The 18,845-nt window shown below is 39.2% G+C and overlaps 1 protein-coding gene across 1 annotated transcript; it reads left to right on the plus strand.

The window, feature by feature from the left end:
- Positions 1-7,104: 7,104 nt before the first annotated feature.
- On the plus strand, positions 7,105-14,399 carry LOC105039535 (protein STRUBBELIG-RECEPTOR FAMILY 8). Its single transcript, XM_029262835.2, has 17 exons — positions 7,105-7,235; positions 7,497-7,612; positions 7,981-8,116; positions 8,237-8,308; positions 8,416-8,481; positions 8,572-8,643; positions 8,732-8,803; positions 9,055-9,126; positions 9,211-9,276; positions 9,376-9,441; positions 9,552-9,883; positions 10,789-11,045; positions 11,697-11,968; positions 12,422-12,563; positions 13,224-13,363; positions 13,442-13,598; positions 13,985-14,399. Exons 2-17 carry the CDS (start codon positions 7,507-7,509, stop codon positions 14,165-14,167), a joined length of 2,211 nt encoding a protein of 736 aa, XP_029118668.1. The 5' UTR covers positions 7,105-7,235; positions 7,497-7,506; the 3' UTR covers positions 14,168-14,399.
- The last annotated feature ends 4,446 nt before the right edge of the window (positions 14,400-18,845 follow it).

Consider the following 18,845-nt stretch of genomic DNA (forward strand, 5'->3'; position numbering starts at 1 on the left):
TTTTGCGGGTAAAACCAAATTCATTGTTGTTATGTCCAGTAGCTTTATGCTGTTCCATGGGGCTTGGGAGGATGTCCGCCTACTAATAACAAAAGGTAATAGGAGCAACTGTATGGTAGTCTCTGATATCAGTAGCTCTGTCTATTTGTAAATAAAAAAAAAAAGAGGAGTCCCTAGGAATGTGGCTTAAAGGACACGGATACAGTGTATCTCATTGTTGGCTAACGAATTTACCAATGATTTGAGTTTGAGCATTGATATGCTTAAGCATGAAGATGACCATGAGGTGATAGATGGTTTGACCTTACTTCAAGTTTTGAATTCTCCAAATGGGTTTGGGGGAATGCCAAACTTTTTTTGACTTCAGGATGGCAGGGTTTACCCTTGCTTTTTTCAGAAAGGCTGGTTAAGCAATTTACTACCAGGCAAAATTAAGCTTTTTCTGTGATAGCAAATGATAGGTAATTGCCCAAAGGATGTCGTTAACCTCTGTTAATTGCCCAAATGTTAGGTTTTTTACAAATGTACTTAAAGCTGGAGCGGTCTTCTTGAAGCTGGAGGACAAAGGCTACACTGTAGATATAATCACTTAAAAGTCATACTGATCTGGTACGAGCTTCTAATGCTACACTTCCAGCAACTGCCGTTTAAACAACCTTTCCAGGACATTAATTCTAGGAATTCTAAGCTCCTGCATCTCTCGGTTTCTACATGAATGCCTTTGAGCCTGAAAAGACCATCAATTTTTAGGTTCATAAGTTTGCTTAAAATCTATGAAGAAATTATATGTTAAAATATGCTGGTGGGTTTCTTTAGTCAAACAAAAGAAATTTCAGTTTGCAGATCCCTTTTTTTTGTAAAGTGATTCAGGATCTCCAAGCCATATGTGCCACCAATTCAATAGAAAAATCTATAGAACATCAGAAAAGTCAAAAATATGATATCAGCTACTTCATGCAATGTTGCATAATTAGATAGAATGAAACTAAATATCCCGACGATATTTATATCTAGCAGTAATATGCGTATATCACGAGCAATTCATTTGTAAGTTCCCACAAAACACAATCTGTATCCCACTCTCTTAAGTAGCATAAACCATCTGGTCTTCGTTAACAGCTATAAGTTCAGCTGGTTGGCACCATCTCTTCATAGGAAAGGTGGTTCAATCCTGGGTGGTGGTAAACAAACTGCTCTCTGCTTGTAATATTACTAACACTAAGGGATGAAAATGAAGAGAAAAAATATTTTTCTTATTTTTTTTATATTTTAAAAGTGCATATAAGGGGTCTATAAATACAGATATGTAGACTCAAATATAGTCAGAGAATAATTAGAATATGCCAAGGAATACCAAGAATATGCTAAGGCATAATATCCCTGGATCCTTATTTAGATAATTTTTCTAATTATGTTCAATCCTTCCAACACTCTCCCTCAAGATGAGGCGAAGATATCTCGAAGCCCCATCTTGTCAATCAATCTAGAAAAAGATGATGAACTAAGTCCTTTGGTCAGAATATCCACCACCTGATCAGAAGACTGAATAAAGGTAAAGAAGATCTGATCCGAATTAATTTTCTCCTTGATAAAATGACGGTCAATCTCGATATGTTTGATACGATCATGCTGTACAGGATTGCTTATAATCTCAATTGCTGTATTGCTGTCACAATACAACCGAAGAGAAAATTTATTCAGAAGTTGTAATTCTTGAAGCAACTTCTGAAGCCAAAGAAGTTAACATATGTTTAGAGCCATTGCTCTATATTCAGCTTCTGTCGATGATCGTGCCACCATGTTTCTTGCTTCTCCAGGTAACTAGATTATCCCCTATATATGTGCAATATCCAGAGGTAGATCGTCTATCATCCAGTGATCCAGCCCAATCTGCATCAGTAAATCCCTCTACATGAAAGGTGTTGTGTCGCAAGAACAATAAACCACGACCAGGATATCCTTTCAAGTAGCATAATACTCTGAAAACTTCCTCCATATGCGATTCTCGTGGATCATGCATGTACTGACTGATGACACTGACAGCATAAGCTATGTTGGGTCTTGTATGTGAAAGATATATCAACTTTCCAACCAACCGCTGGTACCTTTTTCGATCAACAGGGGCTTCACCATCTGTCACTGTCCGATGATTTTGATTTATCGGGTAGCAGTAGGCTTACACCCCAACATCCTAGTCTCAAAAAGTAAATCTAGTACATACTTTCGTTGTGACAGAAAAATCTCTTTGGATGATCGTGCAACTTCTATGCCTAGAAAATATCTTAGTGGACCCAGATCTTTCACCTCAAATGCTTGCTTCAGTTTTTCTTTGAGTTGCTTTATCTCATGATGGTCATCTCCTGTTATTACAATATCATCAATATAAACCAAGAGTATAGTTTTCTTTCCCTTGAAATGCCTATAGAACAGAGTATCATCTGCATTACTCTGTCTATATCCCATTTCTTTCACAGTCTGACTGAATCGATCAAACCAGGTCCGAGGAGACTGTTTAAGACCATAGAGAGAGCGCTTTAGCCTGCAGACTTTTTCAGTAGTTGCTCTGGTCTCAAATCCCGGTGGTATTTGCATGTATATTTCCTTCTGAAGATCTCCATGAAGAAATGCATTCTTTACATCTAACTGATGTAATTCTCAGCCAAAGTTAGCAGCACATGATATCAGTGTTCGAACAGAGTTTATCTTGGCTACTGAAGCAAAGGTTTCATCATAATCTACTCCATATATTTGAGTATAGTCCTTTGCTACTAGCCGAGCTTTGTATCTTTCCACCTTGCCTTCTGGAGTCTGCTTTACAGTGTACACCCACTTACACCCCACGGGACGCTTACCAGCTGGTAGAGTGACCAGATCTCACGTTTGATTTTTGGATAAAGCAGTCATCTCTTCTAACATTGCTTCCTTCCACTTAGGTTCTGCCATAGCCTTTTGCCAGGTACTTGAAATACAGATGGAGTTTAATGCAGCTATAAAGCTTTGATAAGATAGAGATACATTCTTATATGAAACATAGTTAGCTATATCATAATGGTAACGAGCAAGAGGAACAATTGGGCGAGTATCCTTCCGTTTTGCAATAGGAATATTAATATCAAAAATGAAGGGAGTAGCAGAAATAATGTTACCGTTAGAAGATTCTGATTCTGGAGAAGAGGCTTCAAGCGGTAAAGGCATCTGGGCAGTTGGTGAGTGCACACTGGACTCTTCAACTATTCCAATACCAGGCTCTCCCTGAACATCATTACTATGATACTCCCCCTGAGCACCAGAATATCCAGGCGTGCATAGAGTCACCCAGAAGAAGTAATTCTGGTGTCCTATTATCAGATGGATGCCTTTCATAATAAGCTTCAGTTTCTCGAAAAGTAACATCCATAGTGACAAGCATTCATCGCTCAGGAGGGTAATAGTACTTGTATCCCTTTTGACTAGCAGGATAACCAACAAAGACACATTTCAATGCTCGTGGATCTAGTTTTTCTACTGTGGGTTTATGATCTCGAGCAAAATAAACACACCCAAAGACCCTAGGGGTGACCACATAATCAGTAGAACCCTTCAAGCAGTGTATAGGGGTCTTAAATCCAAGTGTCCTTAGAGGCATACGATTAATCAAGTATGCAGCGATCAAGATAGCCTCACCCCACAAAAACTTAGAAACTTTCATGGTAAAGAGTAAGGATCGGACTACTTCCAATAAGTGCCTATTCTTTCTTTCAGCAACTCCATTTTGAGCAGGAGTATCAACACAAGTGGTCTGATGAAGAATTTCGTGAGTGTGAAGATACGCACGGAACTTCTGACTAGTATATTCGGTACCATTATCAGAACATAAAATTTTAATTTAAGCACCAAACCGAGTACCCACAAATTTATGAAATTCCTTAAAGCAGTTTAAAACTTCCGTCTTTTCTTTCAACAAATAGACTCACATTACTCGACTAAAATAATCAATAAAAGTAACAAACCATCTATGGCCCAAGAGAGTAGTAGTACTACATGGTCCCCATACGTCAGAGTGAATTATAACAAAAGATTCAGAATTTTTAACTCTAGATATAGAAAATACTCCTCTAGTGTGTTTAGCCAACTCATAATGATTACAAACTAACAAATTTTTATTGTAATTATTTGATAAAAAAAAGAAATAAGTGACTAAGAATAGAAAAAAGAATGTGACCTAGCCTACGATGGTGTAACATAAGTTCTGAAGTGGCACCTTCAGCAGACAATGCATACCCCATCAATGAAGAGTTCATATTTCTCTCATCAGTTGATAGATAATAAAGTCCATTGTGCAACTTACCACCCCCAAGTATCTTTTTCGTTTTCAGCTCCTGAAATTGACAATGAGAAGGCCAAAATGTGACAGAGCAATTCAAATCTCTAGTAACAGAGCTAATGGAGAGTAGATTTGTGGAAAAGATGGAACATGCAATACTGATGATAATCTTAAACTAGGAGTACAATCAATGGATCCTTTCCTGAGACAGAGGCAAAAGATCCATCAGCTATTCGGACCTTGTCCTGTCCTGAACATGTTGAATATGAAATAAAACTATTAGATGCCCCTGAGTCTATTACCCAAGAGTTGGATGTGCCACAAGCAAATGCATGTGATAATGTATATGGAGTACCTGAGTATGCAAAAAGAGAAGAATCAAGATACTCATCCTGGTGGCTAGGCTGTTCCCGAGTAGAGGATGTGGTGTTAGAAGTTGATTCATACTTTTCCATCATTGGTCGGAGAGTCTGGTACTCCTCTGCAGATAAGCTGTGTATAGTACCCTCAGTCTCTTCAGAGAGATTGGCTTGAGCAGATCCACGACTACAATTCTGTCCTCCAGTTCTTCCATTACTATGACGACCACCATGACCCCGACTACCATGCCCAGGCTGATTTGGGCGACCATGGAGATCCCAGCAAAATACCTTAGTGTGCCCAGATTTCTTGCAATGAAAACATACCTTCTCAACTATCTGCTGTGGTTGCACAGTAAGAGCAGATCTTACAGGACTACTGGAGTCGGAGATTACTCGTCGCCGTGTCTCCTCACTCAAAACAGAAGAGAAGACTTGACCCAAACTACGTATCATATCTCTGGCGAGAAGCTGAACTTTGACAGACTCATACTCCGGATTCAGACCATATAGAAAATCCTGAACCCGTTCTTCTTCTAAGTATTTCTGAAATCCATCAACATCAATAGAGCATTGTGGAACAAAAATTCTATAATGATTAGCCTCGGACTAGAGACACTTCAACTCGGTGGCATATTTAGTGATAGATAAATTTCCTTGATGAAGCTGACGCAATTGAGATCTGATCTCAAATGCTTGAGCAGAATTCTGCTTCTGTGAGAATATTTGGGCCACCGTCTCCCAGACTTCTTGTGCAGTCTTCAGCAGTTGCACACTTCTGGCCACATTCTGTGTCATGGTATTGAGAAGAAATGCCAGAACAATAGAATTCTCCATTCTCCATTGGGCCAGATCCTGCTCACTATTAGCAGGTTTCTTCTTTATGCTGGTGAGATATCCTTCTAAACCTTGTTCTTGAACAAGCAGACGAGTGCTCCTTTCCCATTGCAGATATATTACTGGTCCATCAAGTTTTACAGCCACTTGAAGAGCATTCAGGGATCCACTATCTCTTGACGAGCCACCAGATTGAGTGGCAGCTGTAACAAATCGATCCAGTAAACTTTTGAAATCTCGCATAGTAATTGTATTGGCCATCTCCAAAGACAAAGTACGATAATCTCACCATCACACTATCGAACATCGGATATTTCTTAACTACAGGCTTCCGAGCATCTACCTTTCTTCTTCTTCTTCTTCTTTTTTTAAGAAAAAATAGGTAAAGAGGAAAAAAATAAAAATTAAGGGAAGGAATTTCCTTCCTTGCCGACACCCATCACCCGTGAACCACGGGATGGGAGAAGACGACGGCCGACGTCGTGGTTCGTGCGGCGGGTTTCGACGAATGGAGTGCGGTGGTGTGCGGTGGCGTCGGATTGTGGATTCCGACGTCGGAGTGCGACAGCGAGGCGGCGAATCTGGTGCATGCGGTGGTTCCGGCGATCGGAGCGCACATGGAGGCTGCGTCGGGGTGTGCGTCGTCGGATTGTAGTCGAGCGGCGTCGAAGTGAGGTAGAGAGGCAGCCGTGGATGAGACAGAGGAGGCCGGAGGCGAAAATGGAGGCAGAGAGACGGCGTCGGGGTGTGCGTCGGAGTGCACAGGTTACCCCGGCGTCGGATTGCAGCGGAGAGGCGGAGCGTGCGGCGGACTTCATTGGGAAGATGAGGAAGGGGAAGATGAAGAACGGTTTGGATGGCGGCGGTGGGGCTGATCTACTGGGTGATGAGGGTGACGGAAAGGGACAGAACGGAAGGGAAGAGACGACAATGATTTGGATTAAGAGGGAGGTGGTTCCAAAAAAAAAAAAAACTATGATAGGGAAGGAAGGGAAAATGGATCAGAACCTGAGTGCTCTGATACATGATGAAAATGAAGAGGAAAAATATTTTTCTTTTTTTTTTTCATACTGTAAGAGTGCATACAAGAGGCCTATAAATACAGGTATATAGACCCAAATATAGTCAGAGAATAACTAGAATATGCCGAGAAATATCAAGGAATACCAAGAATATGCTATGGCATAATATCTCTGGATCCTTATTTAGATAATTTTTTTAATTAGGTTCAATCCTTCCAACACTAAGCTTATACCCTATGATTACTTATGAAATAATAGAATTACAAAATTCTTCATGAGTCACCTAGAGAAGAGCTTATCTCATGTATGAATTCGCTATTCCTTTTATTGTATGAAATCAAACGACCACCGCTTCGCTACCAGACTTCATTACCGTTGCCGACCACCACATCTCATTCAAAAGTGTATCATTAACGGTCAAGCTGACGTGGATGATGACCTGGCACGCACGTGCTCTAATCGGGAAACAACTCCCCCACGCGTGAAATAACCGCCTTCTCCCCCCTCGACTCCGCTTCTTTGGACTAACATAAATAAATAGCAACCAAGCTTACCGAAACAAAAAGAAAAAAAATTAGTAAAAAGTTCTCATATTTTCTCTCAATCTTGGCTATTGGTTTTAAGTTCACTCCTCCCTCCTCCTCCTTTTGCGTCTTTTCTATTTGATAGATTCAGAGGAATTGTTCATCTCCTTCGACCCATTGTAGCTCCAAGGCGAGTTCTCGATTTCGTTTTCTTCTTCTTCTTCTTCTTTCTCTAATTAATTTCATTTCTTTTTCTTTGAAACTTATAGTTCTTGATCGAAATATCTTTTCTTGAATCAGTAAAAGCACTCCTTAAATTTCTCTTTTCCTTATCGCTTCCTTTCCTTTGCATCCAGCTCTTTAATTCTGGATATAATTGTTCTCCAAAGATTCTTGATTTAAATCCTCTCTTTTTAAGCTTTATGATGATTTTTTCTTTTTTTCTTTGAAGCTGGAGGAGGATGGGTCGAGCTAATCCGACGCTTCTGATAGCGTCTTTCTTCTTCTTATTGCTCTGTGAGGCGATTAATCCCTCCTTTGCCTCCGCGGTTACTGATCCTCTCGATGGTAAACACAAATTTCTCCTTTTCTTTGAAAAAAAAAAAAGATTTTTATGCTCTTTAATTCGATTTAGTTGTATCTCAATCCGGTATCCCTGTGCGAAAAGCCGAAAACCGGCACCACACTCTACGTTCCAATAACTCTGTCCGTCTGATCTTGATCACACGGCCATATTCGTTTCGATGTCGTCGCCCCTCCACTGATCCCGTCATGGTGGAGGCGCCCCTAATTGGATGGGCGAAACAAAAAGTAAAGAAAAACGCTTGTATACAGTAAAAGAACAAATCCTGGGGCAAAACGTTCGGGAGATGCGCTTTGGGCTCTCTAATGGCGCTAATGGCTTCTTGCTCTTCGTCTTTTCTTGGCTTCCCCAGTCTCAGCTCTCGAAGCTCTCTATGGCTCTCTCAACGCCCCGCCTCAGCTGATTGGGTGGAAAGCCACCGGAGGCGACCCCTGCGGCGAGGAGCAATGGAGAGGGGTCTCTTGCTCCGGCCAATCAGTTGTTTCCATGTAATTTTCCCCCTTTTTCCTGAATTTTTGGTGATTAATCTTTATTATTATTATTATTATTATTATTATTTTTTTTTTTTTGGGGAATGGGCTGGTCCAATCTTGTTTTGTTTGGTGCAGAAAGATTAAAGGGCTGGGAGTTGGTGGGTGTCTTGGTTCCCAGCTCTCCACTTTCCTATCTCTGAAAGAGCTGTGAGTTTACATCTTAAAATTGATCTCCGAGTGCTTTTGTCATTGATGATGTATTTTTTTGGAAGAAATGGAGTGATTTTTGATGGTTGTTTGTTTTGTCTTAATAGAGATTTGAGTAAAAATAATATTAGTGGAGAAATTCCTTTGGGTTTGCCCCCGAATGCGACCTACATGTATGCTTCTTTATGTTTTATTTGAAATCCTTGAGAAAGTTCTCTCTCTTTTTCTCTTCTGTTTCTTTACTTTATTGTATCTAACTGCAGAAACTTGGCTGAGAATATTTTTTCTCAGAACATTCCATTCTCGTTGTCTTCGCTAAGGTTTCTTGAGCACTTGTGAGTTACTTAGCTGCCATTATCGTTTGTGACTGTAACAAGAATCTGGTTTTTGATGCGTGTATCGTGCTTCTTCTCCTATGTGTAGGAATCTGAGCCATAATGCTCTCTTTGGACCCGTTGGAAATGTATTTACAGATATGCAGAATTTAGAAATACTGTAAGATTTCATACTGCTTCTTCTGGATATTCGTTGTATTGGAGTTGGACCTTGCTTGAACCAAACCCTTTGTTATGATTATGTTAAATGCATTATTAGAAGGAGAAAAAAAAAAAAAAAACTTCTGAAGTTGATTATGTAGGCTTTTAACAGTAAAAGCCTGTGCTGTTGTGTTATTTTTCCATATTTTTTTATAAATGTCATAGCTCTGCCTTTTAGATTTGGTCCTGCTCAAGTGACTGCAATTTCAGGGACTTATCATTCAACCATTTTACTGGTGATCTACCAAGCTCGTTTAGTTCATTGACAAATCTTCATGCACTGTAAGTGTGACAATGGCCACAATTATTGCAGTGGAAGTAGCTACAAGCATTTTACCAATTTTTTGTTTCTGATTTTAATGACAGTTATTTACAAGATAATGAGTTCACAGGATCTGTTTCTTTTTTAGCAAACCTCCCGCTATCTATTCTGTAAGCTTCACCTATTTAGAGTTCATGTAATTGGCCATATTCCTTTTTTTTTTAAATAAAAAAATTACTTTGTGGTTTTCGGTTATTATATCTATTCAGTTACCTCGAGAATAATCACTTCAGTGGATATTTGCCAAAGCAATTTGAATTTATTCATCAATTGAGGTATTATTTTATACATAAGTTATGAACTGATACTTTTGCTATAATTCTTCTTCCTCTGATGCTTATATAACATCTTATACCTTCTCCCATTTTCTTTATCAACTTTTCAGGATCAGTGGGAACCTGTTTCAAGGTGGTTACGCATTTCCTCAACCATTGAGAAACCGAAACTCTCATTCCCCTGTGTCATCAGCTGATAGGAATGTCAGTCATAGGCCTAAAGTTACACCAAGCTCTTTCAGCTTTTCTTCCATACAAGGTGGTCATAATCAGAAACGAGTTGGCCTGGGAGTGATGGCCGGTGCTATAGGTGGTCTAGTTTTGGTGGCTCTGCTTGCTGCTGTGGTCCTTGTAAACAGTCGCAGAGCTCACAAAAGTGATCTTGATAGTTCTAAGAGCATCACTGACTTTTTTCATGTTCTTCCAGTTACAACATCCTCAGGTAACTGTCAGTCACTGCATTTTTTGGTAGGCACTTATTTAGCTTTTCTCAGAGAACCTTGTTTTTTATTCATCCAATTTGCACCTGTCAATTTTATAGAATATCATAGAGTTTTTGATTTTGGTTGTTTGATATGCACTCATCTTGGAACACTGACCATTTTATCTACCTGGTCTCTCTCTCTAGCAGTTAGTCCTGTGAAGAGTACCGTATGCTTTGTGTTTGCATATGGAATATCTGCCAGCCATCTTAAGAAGAAAAAGCTGGACTGAGCTTTACAATCATAACTAATTTCGTATAAAGTTCCATTTAATCTAATATGATCTGTTGCACCATATTTAATCTAACCTCTCTTGCTCTCCGCTGTTGATTTGCATCAAGAATTGCTTGGTCAAAAATAATGCTACCTCAGTGCATTTAATCTCATCTTTTAATTCACTTAAATTTCCTCAAAAAGATTCAATTGCTTAAAATTTCTTATTTGTTCTCTGTTGCCCTAATCCTCCTTTAACTCTACATGCATACATATACATACATACACACATACATATATATGCATCTCTCTCTCTCTCTCTCTATATATATATATATATGGTATTCTAGATATACGTCTGGCATTCACTTGAACTAAGATCTTGACAGAACAATTCTTCCCAGATACTCTCATGGTGTATGGTAGATTTTGAACAAATGACTGGTTGACATATGTCTATGCTGCAGCAGTCACCATCTTCTCTGACAGACAGACACACAGCAATCTTATATCACCATTCAGATTTGGGGTGTTAATTTTGTAAATGCATAGTCAAACATGCAATAGAAAGTCAATAGCTGCATAACCTGTTGTCTTTCATCTTAGCTGCATTCTCTGATTAAACGTGATTATGGTTGTGCTTCTTTTGCAGTACCAGAAGTGAACTTAGATCAATGCCCCTGGGTTTCTGCTCACATGACTGCTACAAGGCCTCCCTCGGTTCATCATCCAAGACCACATAGAATGTCTAAAAGAAAAAGTTCTTTGAGGAGATCCAGAAACCTACTGACTGCAAAGCTTTATTCAGCTTCAGAAATTCTAACAGCCACAAATAATTACAGTGAGGAAAACCTTCTTGGAGAGGGTTTAATTGGCCATGTTTACAAAGCTGAATTTCCTGATGGACAGGTAATTATATGCATAATACAACTTTTTTTAACATGGCCACCATAACCATATCAGAGGAGGCTTAGCTAATATTTTCAAAGGTCTGCTGTTTGGCATCATTGAGGTAATACACATACAGAGTTAGGCATAACTGCACACCTTATTTTTGATGCATTATTTCAAGAGTGCAGTTAAGGAATACTAACATTTAGGTGGGTGTGGTCAGCACGTATAACCAACTGTAAAAAAGGTCTTGATGCTATTTTATGTGCAATATCATTTTATGACTGCCGGTTTGTTGTGCAGAGTTGTGGTCATTAATGTAATTATTTTGTGTTAAAGAATCCATACATTATAATATAAATTTGGTTTTTCTTCTCTAGGTTCTTTTTAATGTGATTATGTCTTTTACGAGTTCTGCTGATGGACCATGTTTTTGTGTTAAAGCTATTTAATTTATATGCTGGGAGAAACATGGATGATTTTATTTCCAAATATGGTTATTTTCGTATTAATCACTGTCTATGTTCCTACATATTCCTGAATGGTGGTTGAACTTTACTCTTATCCCTAAATGGTGGCATTTATTTATTTATTTGTCTATCTATTTTTTCACGTATGATGCACTCTGATGCAGAAGCTTATGTATATGTTCATCTTCTGCTTTCTCAGATGTTGGCTGTCAAAAAGATTGACCTGGTAGCTCTGGCTGTATATGAAGAAGATGAGTTTCTAGATGTGGTTTGGAATATGTCACGTTTAAGACACCGAAACATTGCCAAGCTTTTAGGCTATTCTGTGGAACATGGAGAACACGTTCTTGTGTATGAATATGCCTGCAGTGGGTCTCTTCATGATGTCTTATTTTCTGCCAATAACATGCATAAGGCTCTTTCATGGAAAGCTCGGGTGAGGATTGCCCTTGGTGTTGCCCATGCATTGGAGTATGTATAGATCACTTCAACCTGATGGCTCTTATTTTACATGAAATAATTTTCCCTTCCACTTTCTTTGTGTTATTAGACTAAGAATGAACACTTCAAACTAATAATGAGAATGTTTCTACGGCTTTATCATATGAGGAATTTCTTGTACATTGAGATTTCTACTCTTTTTTTATTTTTTTGGGGGAAAAAAGTCTACTTTTCTAACTCCCATTGTCTTCATGATGACTGTATTTCTGAGTGGAACTTAGCCTTACTATATTGATGAAAAAAAAAGGGTAACAATGATGGAGAAAGAATGGTTTTTAAACAAAGCAACAATTATCATCCCCACCCGCCCCCAACAAAAAAGAAAAAGTTAATGAAATATTTAAGAACTAGAGATATAATTTTTTTTCTTTTTATTTGGTTCTTGAATATTGATGATGGTCTATGTTTCTGTGGCGTCTGCAGGTATATGCATTGGATATGCTCTCCTCCCATGGCCCATGGAAATATAAAGGCAACCAACATTTTGCTTGATGATGAGCTTATGCCCCATATCTCTGACTGTGGACTAACTGTGCTAAGGCATCTCATTAGCACTAAACCAAAAGTAAATACTGCTTATGTTCTTCTTCACTGCAAGTTCTAAATGCTAAATAAAGTTTAAAGGCAAAAATTAAAGACTGTTACTACTATACTTTAAAAAAATATATTTAGCTTAGTTAAATAAATTCACTAGGGAATCTAGTGGGAAATTTGGCTACATCAACCTAGTTCAATAATCTGTACTTTGAATGTATTATACTGGATTTCACATATGAAGCCTCTAATGTCTCAATATTAGAGGGAGTTTGTCTTGGTGACAGTTGGTAATGATTGGTGGATGTTCCACTGCATGAGAAGATAAAGGTGGGAAAAGTTGGTTAATAGATTCTTGGCATTCATACTGCAATTATTTCCTTCTAATGATTTTTGCCTTGAGGCATAAATGGCACAATTTTATTTTTTCTTCTTTTAATCTGTCCAAGACATTCCACAAGGGCACTTCAAACACAGTTATACTTAGCAATGAAGCATTATTCATGAGTGAAGGAGCCATATAAATGAATTTAAATATGTTAAATTCTTTTTTTAAGTATTAAATAGAAGTAAATTGTACATAAAAGAACCCTGATTTTGGAACGTTCTAAAGAAAATGTGTATTGTTTTACTGTGTGCTGTAATATTATTGCTTTGTGCCCCTTGGTGAACTTTCTTTATTTGAAAACAGGCTTCTGAACTGTCCATGGGTTTTAATGGTTACACCGCTCCTGAACTCTGTATTCCTGGTGTAGATAAGACTAAGACTGATGTATATGGTTTTGGAGTAGTTTTGCTGGAGCTCTTGACAGGAAAAAGGGCTTTTGACAGGCATGCATTTCAGGTCCTCCTATAATCATTCTTTCATTTTTCCTTTTTCTTTGAGCCTCATTTCTGTCATTATAATAGTTCAAGAAGCAAAGAGGAGCAATACCTGGTCAAGTGGGCTTCCTCTCGTCTCCATGACTTCAGCTCATTGGAAGGGATGACTGATCCCACAATCAAAGGCACCATACCTTCCAAGGCTCTATCTCAATTTGCCGACATCATATTGCTCTGTATTCAGGTCTGCTCCACTTATGACCTTTACATGTTAATGTTGCGGACTATGGTACTCTATGCTGATTATTGGATGCATGATGATCAAAACCTTATCTGAGCATGAAAAATTGATATGGAGGGAGAAAAAAAAGGAAAAACTAAAGTAGAACTAGTGAATGATGATCCAACATACTTCTTTCACATTATGTTACTACACTGTGTTAGAAACAGGTGCTGAAGTGGGTTCATGACTGACCTGAACTCATATGGTGCTCAGAAGTTAAGAAAGTTCTATTACAATTTTCAATCAAAATTTTGAATCCTTATGCTTGGTTTTGTGAATTTGATTTGTATTTCTTCTTGGTTATTTGCTGCTTCAGCTTCTTACCTCAAGTCAATTTCTGTAAACAGCCAGAACCTGAATTCCGTCCACCAATGACTGGTATAACTGAATATCTGATCCGTCTTGTCCATAAAATGGCTGATCATACCAAGTTGAGGTCTGCTGAGGCTTCTGAGCTTGATGTATCTGACATCTCTTTCAAATCAACTCTGGCCTACTTGGAGCCTCCGTCTTCTCCTGTGTCCACTTAATGCTCAGCATTGGCAGCAGGACTGCTGGATGATGATAGAGCAACAGCTTATAAGAATGGATAATTTTTTCCAAGAAATTTGTTGACACGCCACACACGGTAAGAGGATTCACACTCCATTAACTGTAAATAACAGTTTCCTGATATTTCTGAGAATCAGTTATACATATGTAGACAATAGAAACTGGATGTTATATCAGATGTGACCATGTCCCAAGCATTCCGTGATTAAATTTGCTGATGTGCTCTTTCAAGCTGTTTTTTCGGTATTTTAACTTCGAAGCAGAGCCTGGAGCACATATTTTGAACTGTCTTCGTCGTCCAATAAGTGGATTTTGTCATGTCCTGGGGATTATTTTTTAAGGTACAGGCAATTCATAAAAATGGAGACTTAGCTCTCACATCAGCATGCAAAATATATGGAAATTGTACATTATCTTATTTTATGATCAACTCCTACAGAATCAAAACCAATAATTATGTAAAGTAAAATTATAAAGTCATTATGGTCGATGGTAGAAAGGCGAGAGAGAGAGAGAGAGAGAGAGGGGGCGGGGGGGGGGGGGGGGGTGCGGTTTGGTGGCGCGGGGGGGGGGTCAAATCTAGGTGGCAATTGGTGGATCATGAAGCAAAAATCCCATCAAGGCAAAAATAGTACGTTTGGGGTCCTTACCGTGGGGTTCAAGGGTGCCAAGGTGAAGGTCAACATGATGGACAATTGCAGCAATGGGATCAACTTGGGATCTACAATGAGAATATGGATGCTTTTGTTGGGTTCCACGTATATTGAGAGAGGGAAAGAGATGATAGAGAGAGCGAGAAAGAATGAAGGGAAGAATCCTTTGTTGTTCTCTCTCAGAACCAAACGAGGGCGGTGGCGTTGGCCTCAATGGGCGGCAGTGAGCAGTCCATGACGATGGTTGGCCGGTGAGAGAGAAGAAGAGAATAAAAAAAAAGGATAAATTATGTTTTTAATTTTTAAATTAAGTCGAATTTTTTTAAATAATGTTTGAATTTTAAAATTTTAATTTTTATCCTCCAATTTTTTGAATTGATTTAATGTTGCCCTTCGATATCTTTCCGATGACTTTCTCTCATCGGAAGTCATGCGTGGCACTCATCGATGATTGCATGGCATCTTTTTTGATCTAGGTGGCTATCGGATATGACTGAACAAGGAAAAAATTTAAAATTTGCTTATCTGTATCGTAGTTGTCTGCGTGGCTGTCTAAAAGCCTCCGAACGGGCTTCCTTTTTCTTCCCCTTCATGCGTTTGAAATCCTACTTTCCCAAATCTCCTTCGACTGGCCATCTTTTGTAATCCATCTCTCGAAACCCTAATTTTCAAAATCTTCTTCATTTTTCTCCGATGTACTACAGTAGGCATCTGTCAACTGTGTTCTCCAGGGATAGAAGCTTATCAGCAGTTGAGTTTAACGGCTCCTTTCGATGTAGAACTTTCAATAATGACGGCAAAAGATTTTGCTTTTTTTTGGATTTCATGCTCAAATGAAGACCTCTTGGACAAAGAGAAATCCAGATTGAAGGTTCTTTGGTTGTCCACGATTTGGGATATGAGTTATCTTTTCCTAACTCCAATTGATTTTTTCTCTCTTTTTGACTATTTCTTCATTTTTGATAGAAGAGAACTATTTCATGTGATTATCTTGAATGGTATGATGCTGAAATTTGCCAACGTGGGAAAATGGTGATACATCGGCTTAAGGAGAAAATCGATGAGATGGTGAAGCAAGTCGGACACTGGCATGTCCAAGAGAAGATGTATCTAGGAATTATTTTGATCTTTTGGTTGGTTATTGGTCTGCTGTTGTCGAAGGACTAAGTTAGCTCGGGGATGCATTGTTTTATACTCTATTTTGGCATTTTGTAATACTTAATGATGGTGGTTGATGGATGTTAAAATGGGATATTTGTTAATAAAATAAATTTTTTTATGTTCGTCTACTTGTTAACTTCTTGTATTTTTTGAGTAATGATGTAAAAATTTTGATTTACAGTATCCCAAAATAAACTGCAGAACTATCAGAAAACAGGAGAGGACTGAACAAAAAAAAAAAAAGATTTCATTTACAGAGCCCGTAAAATTGTTAACTTGTTTCAAAAATACTTTTGTGAAGCTTTCAAAAATAATGCAATGTATTAGCACCTGTATGTGAACAAATAAGGTGGACAACTATCAAAAAAATAAAACAATATCTAAATAAAAATATTGCAGAAACTTTAAGGATCAAATTAAATATTTGGATAGTATAAAGATTAATAAGATATGTGCAGCAAAGCCCATCCAATTTATTAGGAACCTGTATGTGAAGTTGTGAAAGTAGTTAATACATTACAATCCGTATGATTTTCAACAAATAAGGTTGACAAGTATCCAAAGAAAAAAATAGATGATGGTTGAACAAAAAAAAGCCTGAAACTTTGAGGACCAAATGCAAACATTTAAGATAGTTCTAGATTAACAAAATACATGCTGCATAGGCCATCCAATATATTCAAAAATTGTATTTCATCAACATTATCAGCTGTATGTGCATATGTGATTGCAGTTAAAAGCTATCGGCCACATGATACATTAAATATATTGCATAGACCATTCATCAAGTGCCAAAACCTAATATTGTTTACATACAAAAAATAACATAACCACATTGCATAGACCATTCAAGCATCTACTGAAGATGAACTCGGTCCACCCCTTTCAATACCAACAGTTGTATCCCTCACAATCCTCCCAGGTGAATAAATCTAGCCCTCTCCGCAGATCCAACCCTCCCAATCGGAACTTCAGCCCCTGTAGCAGTAGAAGAATGCCTCCCAACAGCAGATGAACCCCTCCCAGTAGTTGATGAAGCCCTTCCAACAGTAGATGAAGCATTTTCGACAGAAGTTCCAGCCCTTCCAGCAGAAGTTCCAGCCCTTCCAGCAGTAATTCTAGTCCTTCCAGTAGAAGTTCCAGCCCCTCCAGTAGAAGATCCAGCCCTCCCAGTAGAAGATCCATCCCTCCCAACTGCAGATCCACCCCTCTCAAATACAGATCCAACTCTCCTTCCAGTACCACCTCTGCCTACAGCCCTCCCAGCACGACCCCTCTCGGTACCTACTTCATTGGTCTTAGCAGCAGCACTGGTGGATCTCTGCAAGGTAGCATAATCAATTGGTTAGTATATAGTTTTCATTGATAATGTAAGGAATACTTGATTATTGACAAACCTGTGTGTCATGACACTTTGATGCAAGCCTAAATCCCATGAATCTTCCACTGTTGCCTCTTTGCCCTTGACTTCCTTGGCTTCTAGGTGTCGAAGTGGATGCACCACCTCTTCTTTACCTGTTTCTTGGGTTACCTCCTACTGGTTGTCCCCTATATTGTTGGGGATGTCTGGCCAGGATACCACCATCACAAATTTTTTTCGATACCATACGTCACAGCAGAAAGAAAAAAATAAAATAAAAATATAATCAAATATGTGGATCAGCCAAAAGGCTCGCCTTCATGGGGCATGCAAGCTTCACTATGAAAAAGAGAAAATTATAAGAGGAGATCACATCTTCAATCCTCGTATACCCAATCTCTTTCTCAACAAGAAGTTCTTCATCACAAAAGCTCTCTCTCTAAGAAAACCCCTTGAATTCATGAAACGATCGCTATTCGCTGCCTGACAGTCTGCCTGAAGCCCTTGTTTCTGCTCTCTATCGGTGCCCAGCTTCAGGGTCTGCCATTACTACTGAACTCCCTCTCTGTTCTACGTGCACAAATCTCTACTGAGCCACCAATTCCAACACCTAGCTCTCTATTGCCACAGGTTTGTTTAAAGACCTCAGATCCTAGTCTCACTCGATAAAGAGCTCAAACAGAGCTCAAACAAGACCCAAATAGCTCCCTGAACCAATGGATCTTGACTGCAACCCGTTCGGACCGTTAGATGGCACCTCGGTCCATGAAAGTCCCCAAAGATTGCAAGAAACACCTCCGAAAATGCGTCGGTCCATCGTGGACCATGCAAAATCGGGTGGGAAACACTTAGTTAGTCCATAGCGGTCGCCATGGATCGTCGGTCCATGCACCGCGCGTGGACTGCGTGAGAAATCCACATGAGCCGCACCTGCTTGTGTCTGTCTGGGCCTAGACTGCACTTACACGTCCGTGCGCTTGGCCGCATGCCGTCGCATATGCTCGCTCCGTCGTAGCCTCCGTCGGCCTGCCATCGACCTCCGCTACTCTGTGGATCGTGCTATCTTCTTTCATGCGTATTTTCTCCATCTGAACTCCATTTGGATTGATCTTGGACTCGTTGGACTTCTTTCGTCATCCTGAACCTTGCTATAGATTTAGTATGGATCGAATCTCGAGATATCAAATTCTAACAATCTCTACATCGACTTGACATTCGACCTCCTCCTAACTCTGAGAGCTTTTGGATCTCCCGCCCCCATATCCCGGGATAATTGTCTGCTGATCATGGATGGATAAATATGGGAGCCGAACTAGACCGCTTGATCTCATCTCTATCATATGTTGTGCTCCTCCTAACCTGAGACCTACTCAAGATATCCTCCTGTAGCAATAGGAATCTCATCCTACGATATCGTCTATTATCCTCTCGAGTCTCCCATCTCATGTCCGATCCACCTCTATCTGGTATTCCATCTCACTC

The sequence above is a fragment of the Elaeis guineensis genome, chromosome 1 (genome assembly GCF_000442705.2).
Source record: "Elaeis guineensis isolate ETL-2024a chromosome 1, EG11, whole genome shotgun sequence".
Classification (NCBI taxonomy): domain Eukaryota; kingdom Viridiplantae; phylum Streptophyta; class Magnoliopsida; order Arecales; family Arecaceae; genus Elaeis; species Elaeis guineensis.

Coding starts and splice junctions, on each gene's coding strand:
- LOC105039535 (XM_029262835.2), top strand. CDS start 7,507: ATGGGTCGAGCTAATCCGACGCTTCTGATAGCGTCTTTCTTCTTCTTA. Junction 7,613..7,980: donor GGTTACTGATCCTCTCGATG/GTAAACACAAAT, acceptor TGGCTTCCCCAG/TCTCAGCTCTCGAAGCTCTC. Junction 8,309..8,415: donor TTCCTATCTCTGAAAGAGCT/GTGAGTTTACAT, acceptor TTGTCTTAATAG/AGATTTGAGTAAAAATAATA.